The sequence below is a fragment of the Malaclemys terrapin genome, chromosome 10 (assembly GCF_027887155.1).
Source record: "Malaclemys terrapin pileata isolate rMalTer1 chromosome 10, rMalTer1.hap1, whole genome shotgun sequence".
NCBI classification, from domain to species: domain Eukaryota; kingdom Metazoa; phylum Chordata; order Testudines; family Emydidae; genus Malaclemys; species Malaclemys terrapin.
This window is the reverse complement of record NC_071514.1, coordinates 79149418-79164083: the sequence shown is the minus strand read 5'-3', so window position 1 is coordinate 79164083 and position 14666 is coordinate 79149418. Positions and strand designations below refer to the sequence as shown.

At 41.6% G+C, this 14666-nt stretch overlaps 1 protein-coding gene across 2 annotated transcripts in view; it reads left to right on the top strand.

Annotated features, from left to right (window-relative positions):
* SMURF1 (SMAD specific E3 ubiquitin protein ligase 1) overlaps window positions 1-10229 on the top strand; it is a 63159-nt gene extending 52930 nt beyond the window's left edge. The window contains exons 14-18 of one of the 2 annotated variants that reach the window (XM_054041853.1): window positions 518-655; window positions 2152-2272; window positions 4256-4457; window positions 5372-5447; window positions 6613-10229. In XM_054041853.1, the coding sequence (XP_053897828.1) occupies window positions 518-655; window positions 2152-2272; window positions 4256-4457; window positions 5372-5447; window positions 6613-6712 (637 nt within the window). In that variant the 3' untranslated portion in view covers window positions 6713-10229. Of the gene's footprint in view, window positions 1-517; window positions 656-2151; window positions 2273-4255; window positions 4458-5362; window positions 5448-6612 lie in introns of both variants that reach the window. The other variant, XM_054041852.1, reaches the window with a different exon arrangement.
* Window positions 10230-14666: the final 4437 nt, after the last annotated feature.

Sequence of the window (14666 nt, the reverse complement as noted above, 5' to 3'; positions counted from 1 at the left end):
AGCGTGCCCTTGGTTCTACTGCTTTAGACATATATAAGAAATTATCTTTTATATTCACATCCTCTTAGATTTAGTCAGATATATTTGAAGGAATTTCAAAGTTTCATTGGTCATAAGGCAAATAATTTTTATCAATGCAGCTTTTCCTTTTGTGTTCTAATTCATGGCCAATTCACCAGCAGTGCAGAAAGTTACATGATCTTCCTAATACTTTGTGTTGAAATATGGCAAAAAATCAGTTAATTTTATTTTAAATTTAACAAATTAACGGTCTGTTTACTAGCAGGGTGTATAGAGAAAAGGGAAACTAACACATAGGTTGGACTTCTGAAACCCACAAGGCTATACACGAGAGAGGCAACTTAGGAAACAGTAAATGTAGGGCTTGTGAAAGATGGCAGATGGACCCTTCACTCCATAGATTAACTTAAGTGTTCAATAAATAACTGGTCTGTGTGCATCAACAGATTGGAAAAAAAAATAACATTTTTTTCCCCATTTTCCTTTTAATTGACAGAGAGAATGACATCACCCCAGTGTTGGACCATACTTTCTGTGTGGAACACAATGCTTTTGGGCGCATTCTGCAGCATGAGCTCAAACCAAATGGCAGAAATGTTCCTGTTACAGAAGAGAACAAGAAAGAATATGTCAGGTACCACAGGAAGAACCAGCTGCCCAAAACATAACGGGAAGGGGTTGGAGAAGATGAGTTCTTTATACAGTTCTTAGGATCTGAAAAGTGAAGTAATGAAGAGTGCACATTAGGAGGGAGATCTGAAAATTGTTTTTAGTGAACAAGTGTATGTTTTGTTTAGGACTTGGAGGAAAAGAGATTCTCAGAGAAAAAGCACATTGGGAAATTCTTTGCTTTCCTGAAAGTTCCCATTTCCAGCCCATCACAACCACTTTTGTCCATTATAATGACTCTTCCTTAGTCTAGGGAGGAATGAAGACCTTTCTCTGAGCAAGTAAACCGCGTTCCTTCAATCAGTCAGAGCAAATTATTCCTTGGCACTTAAGCCCCTGCAAAGCCATTGGAGTGAAGGACCAAGTTCGTCCTGAGTTGTGGTTCTCTGCATGGCAGCAGTTTCTGCTGGCACTAAATCAGTCTATTCTGAAGGATAAATAGGTCTAAGTGTCTTTGATTTGGGGACATTTTTGCTGCGGGATTTATAAGGTATATAGATTTATGGATTTTAAGGCCAGGAGGGGACTAATATGACCATACCAGACCCACCTGCTATTTAGCAATATGGGAAGGGCAGGGTGGTCATGACCCCCTGGTTGAGAACCTATCATCTAGTCTGATCTGCAGCATTGCATAGTACATAGAATTTCATCCAGTAATTCCTGGATGGTGTCCAATAACTTGTGTTTGAGCTAGGTCATCTCTTTTTAGGAAAAAATCCAAAGAGAATTCAAGATCACACCTATATCAGATGTAGAGAGCAGGTTCATATTTCTCCCTTAGTTGTTTATCATCATACATATTAATTCATTGCTGCTTTCAGTTGACTTCTGTCCTCTTACTGATGACATTGAAAAACATGACGAATAGACTTCTGAACTGGCTTTTAGCAAACATGCCTCAAAGTGGTGATAGGTATTTGAAGGGAGACTGATGGTTGAGGGCAGAACTTTAAGATTTTTTTTTCAGAAAATCTGCAACACCCAAGTATAGAATACTTTTTTTTTTTATGCATTTCAAACATTAATTTACTGCTTTCCCCTTAGGCTGGGAATACAAATGCTCTGAATTGATGGGAGATGTAATGAATGATACAAACAAGATCCAGTGACCTATTCACAGTAGCTAGTTAGTGCTGACTTTTCTGGTCTGATTTTGTATGAAGTCTTCATCTTTATATACCTTCCTGGCATACCAATGTAATTTGTATACATGCCATAAGAGCTAGGAGCAATAAACTGAGCTTTAAAAAAGTTAGTTCTTGTTTTCTTTGTGTTGATATGGAACTGGTAATTACGGAAGGAAAATGGACAAAAAAAAGTGTTTTCCATAAACACAATGTGTCTATCCAGACCATAATAGGTCTTTGACCAAACTTTCCCACTCTGATAATATAAAAAAGCCCAGTTCTATCCAGCATATTGCTCCTAACTTTCTGTTTTGGGCTTTTTCCCCCCCAGGTTGTATGTAAACTGGCGATTTATGAGAGGAATTGAGGCACAGTTTCTGGCTCTACAAAAAGGCTTTAATGAACTTATTCCTCAACACTTACTAAAGCCTTTTGACCAGAAGGAGCTTGAGGTACACGTGTTTATTCATTCGGAATGACTTTATTTTGTGATCAGGATGACCTATGAGCAAATGTTTAGAGTATTAATGTAAAAATAGTTTTGCCCTTTTCAATTATAATGAACAGTACCAGAAAGCTGTGTCATTTTAATCACAGTTGTTAGTTTGTTCTGGCTTTTTTGTATGTGTGAGATACTAGCATTACGGCTAAGGCTATCCAAAATGGGAAATGGTAAAAATACATGTTGCCTAAACAAGGGCTGATGCTGGACGTGGACAGTTTTGTTTTTTTTCAGCAATAAGATTGATTCTATATTGCAGATTGCACAAACAATGACAGATCCTAGCTTGTTACTCTCCTCAGAAGAGCTTGTCTTCTGTAATAATTTACAATCCAGGTCATTTATTGACACTACATAGAGCAAAGATTAGAGCACTTTAAAATGAAAGCAGAAAATTTAAGTATAGAATATACAGAGAAGACCTGGGCCTGTTACTTTAAACCTGAATTTCAAAATGCAGCCACTTAAAATGGTATTTTTTTTCTTTGTATCACATTTATTTATTTCTGTTTTCTGTTCCTTCGGTGCAAATGGTTTGCTCCCTTAATAGTAAAGCAGATGTTCTCAACTTGTAGCTTGTGGACCATGGGTGATCCTGGAAGCACTTGCTAGCAATTTGTGGCAGGCCAGCTAGTCACATAAGGCTATTTCTTGTTTCAGCCTTCTAAATTGCCCTGAAAGGCAAATAAAAAATGCATTAAAAACTGTGATATTTTCCATGTAAACAAATGTTGCCATTGCCACAATGTTAAATGAGTGTGAATGAGAGGGAAGGGGGTCTGCATATCCTGGCACAAGACAGATCCATGAGACAATACTCTTTTAAAATGTGGTCCACCGCCTGAAACAATTGAACACCTTTGGAATATACTATATCCGGGATCGGCAACCTTTGGCATGTGGCCCGACAGGGAAATCTGCTGGCGGGCCGGGCCGTTTGTTTAACTGCAGCGTCCGCAGGTTCGGCCGATCGCAGCTCCCACTGGCCACGGTCCCCCGTTCCAGGCCAATGGGGGCTGCAGGAAGCGGCGTGGGCCAAGGGATGTGCTGGCTGCTGCTTCCCGCAGCCCCCATTGACCTGAAGCGGCGAACCGTGGCCAGTGGGAGCTGCGATCGGCCAAACCTGCCGACGCTGCAGGTAAACAAACCGTCCCGGCCTGCCAGGGGCTTTCCATGATGGACCGCGTGCCAAAGGTTGCAGATCCCTGGACTATATAATTCATTTTAAGCAATTGGATCTTGTCCCCACTTCCTTATCACCATTCCAGTTGGTTGGGACCTTGGCCTATCATGACTTCTTCCCACTACTCAGCATTCCATTTTCACTTATGGAAGAGATCTGAGGAATTTGTTTTGTAGTCTATATTAGAGATGATAAACAGAATATTGTATAGAGTTATATATGCCATGGCACAGTTGGCAGTGATCTAGTAAGAGCTCACAAATTAAGCAGGGTTTGACTGTAGTCATTAGTGGGATGGAAGACCTCCAGATAAAATGCAGTGCTGTGAAAAGTGGTGTCTGATTCAGTAGGTGACACACTTTTGTCTAAGTCTGAAGCTCTGGTGTAGTGTAAGGAATCACATTATGCTTTTCAGGTTACATGTTTTAAAAAAAAAAAAAAAAAAAAAACTAGTGATAATTAAAGTAGAGGGTTGGCTTTGGTTTCTTCTCCAAAACCCAGTTTAGGTAATTGCATTCACCTACCTAAAATCCACTTGCCGTTTCAATTGGAGAGAGTATTCACCTCCTGTCCTGAGCTATTTAGTAGCATTACTATATACTGTGCATGAGAAGTTTTTCATTGTGGGTAAAATGATTTGTGTATGTGCAGTATATTACAGTTTGTAAAGCATGTTGGGGTAATAGATATTAATGTAAGATGTCATTTCAGTGCTTGTTGCTTTAAAGTGTTTTAAAAATTATTTAACAGCTAATAATAGGAGGCCTGGATAAGATAGACCTGAATGACTGGAAGTCAAACACGCGTCTAAAGCACTGCATGGCAGATAGCAATATCGTAAAGTGGTTCTGGCAAGCCGTGGAAACGTTTGATGAGGAAAGAAGGGCGAGGCTGTTACAGTTTGTGACTGGGTCCACACGTGTCCCTCTTCAAGGTTTCAAGGCTTTGCAAGGTGACTGATGTGGAGTCTGAGTTAATGCGTCGTCAGAGAAGGCAGTAAAAGTTGTTCCATATTCACTGCACTATAATAGTAGCATGTCAATATGTGGCACTAGAATTTAGTAATCTAATTACTGAAACCCTGCCCTTGAATTGAAGTTCTCATTTGTCAACACCTCTGCCAGTAAGGGACAGTTAGCAGTTGCCAGTAGTGATATGCATTGACAAGTCTGTATTCTTGTTATCAGGTAGCAGTTTAGTTGGTGTCACCACTAGTATGTGCCAGTCTCCTGAGAAGACTATTGTCTAGACGGGTGTAGTTAAAATCATTGTCTATACAACCACTGTATATTTTAGTGCATGAAATTTACAAATCTAATTGGGTTCCTGAATGCACATGAACTACTTGGACTGTTTCTTAAATGAAGATTTTATACCCTGACTCAATACATTTGCTATAAGTATTTTTATTAGACTTTGAATGTATTTCCAGAAATTGCCTCTTTCTGGCAACAGAATTTCAGTGTATTAAGCAAATTAGGAATGGGCCCATTACAGATACATGTTGGCTGAGAATAAATGGAGCCTTGCAGCCATAGTGTGTATGAGCATCTCCCAAGTGCTGCTTGCCCTACCACCTCTCCCATTTTGAGAACGGGGAAGCTCTTTAAGTAAAAACCCATGTTTTCTGAGAGCCATGTTGGGTGATATCTTTGTTCTTAACAACTCCAGCTACCTCTCCAAAACCCCTGGGCCAAGTCTGCACTGACTGGTATGCACAGTTAACCTCTGGTACATTCCTGCTTGAAACTGAAATTAATCCTGCTCCTCCCCACCCCGCCTCCCGCCGTATTTGGCAAATTCATTATGTATTATAACTGTTGCTGAAGTGCATTAACTAGAATGTCTGTCTGTAAGGTTCTACAGGCGCTGCAGGACCCAGGCTGTTTACCATCCATTTGATAGATGCAAATACAGACAACCTTCCAAAAGCCCACACTTGGTAAGATGAAGATGTTATTAAAATCTGCTGCCTCTTGCGTTGGTGCACAGGATATTTATTTATCTCCATTTGTCCAGTCAAGTCTTCACAGATAAAAGGATACATGTTACAAGAAATAATCTTCAAAGACAATGATTCAATAATTCCATGTATTCCTTGTGCAGCAGTACAGTAATGGTGTTCTTGCATGTACATTTAGCTATAAAATTAGAAAAAGGCACTACTACGTTATATACAGAACTGAACTTCAAGAGAATCTGAGATTAGCTTTTGCATAGACTTACTCACACGCTCATGTACAGGAAGCCATTTTAATAGGTACCCTAAATATTTTGGCATTTGGAACCAAAATGTGGGAAAACTCTTATTTTGAAGCAACACTTTCAGTAAATTAACCACTTAACTGCTTCCCTAATATGCCTCATACTTGGGGCAAAGTATACACCCAGTGCTTCCCTGTATATTAGGCACACTACTATCTGACATTCCATTGGACCATCAGCCCCTCAGAAAGCAGTAGCATTGTCCGATACAGGAAATGCTTTGGATTCAGTAACTTCTTCCCTTATTAAGTATTAATAGGCAAGAAAAAAGTTAGTGTTACCGTGACTAAAACAATGCTTCAAAATGCTTTGGACGCTAACCAGACGCACTGTAGCCTGGTGTCTTTTTTACATGTTGCAAGTGTTTTCAGTTCAAATATTGCATGGGAATGTGTGTATTTTTATTGAAACCTTTTTACTTTATTCCACCATTAGAATTATACATTATTATTATTATTAAGCAAAAAAAATCAAACATTTTACGTGTGAATGTTAAATTTTTATTTTAAAAAGTGTAGCCATATTAGAGGCAATATTTAAAAAAAAAAAAAAAAGAGGTAAAGGGTAGCATGGAATAGTGAAGTTAAACAAGCTCAAATGCTAACAGAATTCCTTTCCCCCAGTTCACAGCTCCCCTGTGCAGGTTCATGAACTATAGGAAAAGGTGCTAAATTAGCCCTAATCTTGTTTAATTTGATCACTGAAACAGCTAATAATTTTCACTTCTGCCACGGTTCATTTTATAGAGTACGTCTTTAAACATGGGTGAGCTAGGTTTTTGCAAGTGAAATGTTTTTGGTCATAGACAGCGATGTTCATACTGTTATTTTCATCTTGTTTAGCTTTAACCGGATTGACATTCCGCCTTATGAGTCATATGAGAAGCTTTATGAGAAGCTACTGACAGCTGTGGAAGAGACATGTGGATTTGCTGTGGAGTGAAGAGGCAACCAAAGGAAACAGACACTAGCTCATGGACCACCAGATCAAAAGCTAGAAGAAGCTTGCTGTGAACTTCCTGCTAAGCTGTCTGAAGCATTGGAACACTAGACAACTTAGAGAGATGGGGTTGTTTCCCCTCCTTTGTTGGTGGGGGGAGGGGGCTTTTGGTGGTGGTTCCCAGCCATTTTCTCCCCTTTGTTACAATAATCCCCACCCTCTTCTTCCATCCCCATAAAATGAAATGCAGCCAAGTTCAGCATTTGGCTTTGATTACACCAGATATTCTGCTAGACTTGTAACACATATTGTGATAGGGTCAATGACCTGTGGTCTTTTTATAGGAGTATCAATCTGTAGTTGAGTATCTGAGCTTGGTTTGCTGAGGACTTGCAACTGGTAGGAGTACCTGGCTATTTTGTCTTAAAGCAAGTTTGAGCCTCTTGTAGAGTCCAGCAGCTATTGACTATCTGACTGGCACTGGAATTCAGAATTGCACGTTTTAAACACCTGTTAAACAAATTTCTAGCAGAAAATAAAACTCCATATGCACGTGTAACGGAAGTTCTGCCTTAGCAGGAAGCTCTCAGTGAAAGTAGTGGCTCACGTCTAGAAAAATGAAGGAATCCAGGGCAGCTTAATTGGTGTATATTATTTCTTTTTGGATGTCCTGGTTGAAATTTAATTGTTTTGCACATGGGAAAAATATTTTTCCTGCAGATTCACTTACCATAGTCTGTCCAAATTTAAGTACTTTGCAAAGAAGCTTGGTAAAGAGAAAGCAAACAGACAAAATTTTCAAATCAGATAAATCCAAAAAGCTGTGATTTCTGTGCCACTGTTTTATCTGAGAGACACTTGTGAGTTGAAATTCTAAAAGATTTTATGAGGAAATTGCTAAAAGCTAAGCTAATGGAACAAAGTTCTGTTCTTAAGTCATAGGCCTTGTGAAAGGTGTATTTGAGGGGAAGGTAAAAGGATAACTATATAGTGAATAAAGTCTAAACTTTACGTAAAGCTATTGGAAGGTTTTATCTTTTAAGTTCTATAGAAATGGAAATTACTCCAGAGTGCCACATATGGCATTTTTTTCAACTGTCTGAAACTAATGTTAAAGGTTGGTACTCTAACTCATTTGCTAAAATGGATTCCCAGTGCAAGGGGAAACAAAAGCAAATCAAGTACCTGGGTCAAATAACATTTCTTCCAATTTGCACACCAAGATAAGACAGTATTTTAACAAAATAACATGACTTCATAAAGAGCAAGTTAGCCATCAAACATGTCTAAACATAAGTAAAGCAGACTTGCTTTGTATAGGATTTTCTTTGGCAAGCCTGATTTTTAGAGAGATTCATTACTGAAACATTTAACAGATGTTATGTTTATGGAATAGTGCATTGGAATTCAGCTGTGGGTCAGAGATTGTTCTTAGAAAATGTCTACTGGAATATTTCTATTTTGTCTTTTTTAATTGAATTTGATAATAGCTTTAAACTGTGATAGGACAAAAAGTTATATACTTGTCAAAATCCTGGAATCTTCCCCCTTTGTTTTATTTTCCATTGACCATAATTCTTGTGATTTGATGTTGGGACTGTCAGAATTGCATTCCAAGTATGAAATTGTATAATTTTGTGAGATTTGCACAGTTTGGCTATAGAAGCTCACATGGCAGGATTTTGTAAGAAACATGTTCAGACAGTTGTACGTAGGGTCTTTAGAATCTAGTGGCACTTAAGGACTAGTTTCTGCATTATGGGTTATTGGGCATAGAAGGAGAAATTGTGTGACATTTGCAGTAGAGGGAAAAATGCAACTTTCTGCAGCCGCACGTCTGTGCAGTCTTGCATTGGGTAACATAATTCCACTAGCCCTGGCTTGTTGAAAATGGCTATGAAATCAGTCACTGCCAATGGAATGTATTTAACCTTTCAGTGCATTTGTATGTGCAATATACCATAGGCAGATAGGAAAAATCCAAAATAGATTGTTGCCCAAAAATATTGTATGCAGTCTCATGTTGTGGTTTTTTCACCGAAAGGGCTAACAATAAATAAATAAAATCCACCACCTTCACACAAAGCACAGCTGGCTCTCTAAAACCAAACAAGGTGAGGATGGAGGGCTCTCAGTCCAGAGAACTGCAAGTCAGCAAGCAAGTTAGCATGTGATAGTACATCTCTCTTAGATCAACACTTCGTTGGTTGCACAAAATAGGCAAGGATTTCTGTTTTGTCAAGTCTGTTTTTGTATACTGAAAAGCCTTGCGAATGTCCCTCTTCCATGCTGGCAGCAGTGGGGAGAGGGAACTGTCCTCTAAATTACTTTATATCCTTCTGTATGTTAATGTGTGAGGCAGGCCTTAAAACTGTCTGGATGGAGAAAATAAGATAGGCAAGTGTGGATTTAAAACAATGCTTGGGTCTGCCTAAGACTCACTATTCTGGTTTCACATCTGGGTTCATGGCCAGGACATTGTGAGAGACAAGCAGAAAGTTGAGAGGGGATGTACACTTAGTCGTTGATTGACTGAGGTTTTTACTGAGTCTGTTCTTGTCACCTCTGACACCCAGAATTTTAAAGCATGTTCTTTCCCTTGTGGTCTGCCAGCATGAAGAAGACGGAACATGTTCTCTACAACAACTTCCAGTATTTGAACTGGTTGGTTGTTTACAGACTTGCCCAAAGAATAACACAGAAAAGTTTACCGTTCACATTTCACCATCACCCATCTGCCTTGTACACAAATACATTTTGGAGCAGACCTGAGGAAAGTGCAAGTTACATCTTCTGAATTCTTTCTTGTACCTATTCCAAAAGCAAATTTAGAAACTGCTCCAGTGGTACAGATGTTCAGTACTTGCCCTGATATTGCTTATCAGCCGATCCTATACGCTCAGGGATGTAGGAGACCACCACTCTGCTTGTGTTTTAAATCGGGAAGAAGTGAGACTGCGTTATGAATGTTAGAGTTAACTTGGGCATTATGTTTGACAGAGCCCTGCTTTAAAAGGCTGCTTGTTGGTTGAGATGGTGAAATCAAAGCTTACTCAGCTGTACATGTTTAGTTCAAGTCAAGGAAGGTGGTTTTGAAATCTAGCAGATTTCGTACAAGTAAAGACCCCGCCACCGCACACTCTGTACCCAGTGCCCAGGGTCAGTGCTGTGTAGCACAGCAGGCTCCCAGAAACACAGCATATGTGATTCTGTTTTTAATTTGTTAATTTTTGTTCCTTGACCACTTTATAATGTATTTTTAATTTATTATTTTGTAATGTCTTGTTTAAGTATTGCTGCTATCCTTGTTATTCTTCCCACTGTTTTTATTGCAGATTTATTTTGTGAAAGTTGTACACTAAAGTTTCATTTTATGTCTAAATCAAAGTATTTAAAGAAATACTACTTCTATTTAATGTGGTTATGGAACCAGCTGGAATAAACAGTGATTGTATAGTAGGCTGGACCCAGGAGGTCATGTTCATTTTTGTTACATATGCAATAAACTCACAACTTTAAACTCTTGGTATCTACCATTTTGTTGATCAAACTGTGGATAAGGCAGTGACGATTGTGACTAAGGGAGTGAGATCAGTCAGCCCGTATTTGGGGAATGGTAGAACGGTAGAGAAGGCAACAAAGAAACGGGTTGAAATGCCACTAAACTGAGTATTTAGCAAAGCTTACAGTAGAACCTAAGACATGTTTGACAGTCTGCGTCTATAATGGTTTTCAGGGCTGGCTCCAGCCACCAGCCCACCAAGCATGTGCTTGAGGCGGCGTCTGGAGGGGGGCGGCGCGGCGGGGTGCTCCAGCCCGAGAGCCTGGCCGCGACTGGGCTTGCCGCCCTTCCCCCGGCACTCCGGCCGGTCGGGGAGAGCGGAGAGCCGCAGCGGGCTCGCCGCCCTCCCCCCAGTGCTCTGGCCGCCGGGGGCTCTCCGCTTTCCCCCCGGCGCTCTGGTCGCCGGGGAGAGCGGAGAGCCCCGGCCAGGCTCACCGCCCTGCTCCCGCCACTCTGGCCGCCGGGGGCTCTCTGCCCTCACCCCGGCGCTCTGGCCGCCGGGGAGAGCGGAGAGCCCCAGCTGGACTCGCCGCCCTGCTCCCGCCACTCTGGCCGCCGGGGGCTCTCTGCCCTCACCCCGGTGCTCTGGCCGCTGGGGAGAGCGGAGAGCCCCAGCCGGTGCTCTCCGCCCTCCCCCCGGCGCTTCGGTCTGGTCGGGGATTGCGGGCCCGCGGCCAGGCTCGGCACCTTCCCCTGCCACGGGGGGTGGGGCGCGGGGGAGGGCGCGGCGGGTGGCTTTTTTGCCTAGGGCAGCTTTTTTGCCGAGGGCGGCAAAAAAGCTAGAGCTGGCCCTGATGGTTTTACAAAAATTTTCCAGCGTTGGTTAAGCACTAATGCAGCATTGGCAATGATGGAAGCTCTAGTGGTGACCGGACACTTTTACCACAGCATTGTCTAATTCGCTTTTGGGCACTCTTACTAGACCAGTAGTGAGGAAAATTCTGATAAAATTTCAATGCAGGCAAGCTGTGAAAGGTAGCATAGAACTCCATTAAATTTATCTGAGAACACATGGGTTGTTCAGATGAAAATCACTTTCCCCAGGTAGCATTCATTATCTTTTAAGCTGTACAGTTTGTTGGGACATTTTTACCAGCCCTAATTTGCTTCTCTCCTTCCTCTGGCTTGTCATGATTTTTTTTGCTGCTCCTTCTGTAGCTTCCTTCCTTTCTCCAAAGTCTCTATCCTCAGGAAAAACAGATTCCATTTTAATGGTACTTGGGTAAAAGTAACTGACAAGTGTGGTCTCCTATTACTAATGTTGTTGCTTTGGCAATGAGAAACTTATTTTACAGACGTGAGGTAGAGTACTGCTTGGCTGTATTTCCAAGATGGATATGGGAGTTCTGGGCTTGATAGAGGCATGTGTTGTGGCATAGCCTTTCCTGTCTAAAGCTTTTCTTGCTATGGTTTATTTGATCTTCAGGCGTATGGTTATAAAACTGGGATCATTCATCTGTTTTTGCTCTTTGTTGTTGAGTCAGTTTCATGGTATAAGAAGTGAATCTACATGTAATGAGTGAATGATTGTGGCCTTAATCCAAGTTTTTCCTTTTTCAACCAGCTAGTAGGGATTTAACCACTTTTGCTGATGGTTTGGAACAGAAACTGCCATCAGTTCTTCACTGCTCTGACAAGCATTTGTGCTACCTTGTGTTTTCTTTATTAAATACTTTGGAAAAGAAATTCCTGGTCTCCATGGACTTCTTTTGGTATGCAAACCCATAGAGTATTTTTGAATTCTTTTTTTCCCCCTCCTGACACTATAAATAGGTGGCTGTCTACATCAGTTAATTGATACTTTTTTGAAGAGAGGGCCTTGGATTTTTTTTCTTTAAAGCAACTGAGATGACAGGACTATATCGTACTCTATGAACTTTTGATAGAGACAGAAAAATGTCTCTATCACAGTTAAAGTTTCTGCTAAAGGAAAATATAGGGATAGTTCAGCTGACAAATAACTCACCCTCTTATAAACAGAAATGCAGGAGGTCCAGATGGAATAAATCTCTTGGGTTATGTTTTCCGTTTTCTGGGCCTTCTTTCAACAAGTCTGGTGGAAACAGCATCCTGTGAAACGAAGGATCTGCCCATTAGTGACCTCACTTGTTTAAGTATTTATGATGCTGCCTGTGGTACGCTAGGCACTGTACAAACACGTGGGAAAACCATCTCTGCCCCAAAGAGCTTAGTTTAAAAAGGCAAGACACAAGGTGGTGGGAAGAGTTACAATGTACAAACAGTGGGCTAGGTGGTGATTGGTTAACTTGTTTAATTCATTTGTACAATTTGATCCCCAGCTGCCCCCTTCCCTATCCCTTTAGTTCATTCCCCACCCCCTCCCTCTCTCATTTCCCCTTTACCCAGCCCTCTTTAGCAGTTTCCCCATCTGTAAAATGGAGATAATTAGACTGCCCTTTGAAAAGCGCTTTGAGATCTATTAAATGGAAATCTTTGTTACATGGCTGAGTTGCAGAAAATTCAGCCAATCAGAGCAGCTAAACAGAAAATGCCCTTTAAAGTCCACCTCATCTTTAATCCATACATTTTACCTTCTGTTAATCTACACTGTCATTCCTTAACCTTAATCTGAGTGGAATTATCTCTGATTTGTAATAGGGATGTAAAAGGTTAACCCAGAAACTTGATGCTTATCGGTTTCTGTTAACAATTAAACTCCACCAGGGTCCCGGCTGCCGGCCCCGCACCCAGGGCTCTGCTGCCTCTGCGCCCAGGGTCCAGGCTGCCACTGTGAATCCAGAGCTCTGCTGCCGCCCCGCACAGAGCCCCGGAGGTGGGCCGGCAGCTGAACCCTGCCTAAAATATGGGGATGTTGCAGAACCCCGTGCACCTGTAGTCCCCCAGTTAAATGTTTAACCGTATATCGATAGAATTTTAATCGGTTACATGGTTGTTTTTACATGTTATTTACATCTCTAATTTATTACCCCTTTCACTCTCCCTGCCCTCACGCCCCACAGTCACGTCTCTCATCACTAGGCCAGAAGCAGTTCAGAAACACGCTGGAGACAGAGCACCGTAAAACGTGTTGCTTCTCTGCTAACCCTTGCTGCAAGATTTACTTCTTCCAAGAGAGGGACTGGAGCTTGTCCCAGCTGCTGATGGAGCGGGTGCTGCGGCAACGTGCCCTGAGCAGCTCCGTCCCCTGGTCCCAGTGATTAAATGGTGAGTTTGGCTTGCAGTGTTGAGCAGAGAGGTGCCAAGGTCGTGGAGGTGTTTTCTTAGCTAGTAGAACCTAGTTAGGGATGTTCACCCAACAACCGAGCCATATTTTGGGTGGCTTTTCCAGCTATTCATGGTTGTGGGTTGCTAATTACGGTATGACTAGGAAGGGGGAGGGTTAATTGTTCTGGCAACTAGTGATGGTGCTTAGTCTCTCTAGATTCTCATTGGCTGACAGTTATTTGCTAGGTGGATTGTCCAAAAAAATGCTTGCCTAGGATGTCTTCTCTCAGCCCTGCTTGGACCAGTTTTCTTCCATTCATCTGGCAGCACTGGTTTACAAGAGGTTTGCAGGGAGACGTGAACAGCAGTCACAAGGAGTTGGGACTGGAAACTAAACCGAGTTGCTGGTCTCCAGATGTAGGGCTCTTTTTGGAAAATTAGGAGCTAGGCATCCAGAACACAGGCTGCTACCTTAAAGATTCTCTCCAGGCTATACATTGTGGCTGGGATGTTTAAAGGAACCCGAGGGAATCCGGTGTCTCATTCTTACGACAATTCAATAGGATTTGGGTGTCTAACTCAAGTTTTTACAAATCCTAGCTTGTTTTAGCTACAAAGAGTAAAACCAGCTTGAAGGATTTCTTGGAGGTTGTGTTTTCCATAGGGGAGCTGGCCCAGGTCACAGGGGAACTTTAAAAAAAAAAAGGCTGGTTTGTCTGAGCTTGGAGCAACGACAAACCTAGACAGCAAAAAGAAGAACAGGAGTACTTGTGGCACCTTAGAGACTAACAAATTTATTAGAGCATAAGCTTTCGTGGACTACAGCCCACTTCTTCGGATGCATATAGACAGGGCACTTGAGATTAATTTACTAGTCATTGGTGTTAATCTTGCCCCATGCAAATGGATGCTATAGTGATGAGTATAGACGCCTTCAGACTTACCACCAAAGGTTTCTGGGAAAGCAACTGGTTGTGGCAGTAGAAGTAGAATCCTTGAAGGTTCCAACTTAATTACACAACAAATTAGACCTCTTGAAGTTTGTATCGAACTGCCTAGTGAATTGCTGGACATGCTACTTGGGTAAAAGGTTAAATCTTTCCAGGGACTGGCATCTACTGAAGATTTGAAACTGGTTACCAGCCACTCTGTGCTGTTAAAACAGGAGTCAGGACAAAATGTACCCCCCAGCTGCTAACACTGTCAAAG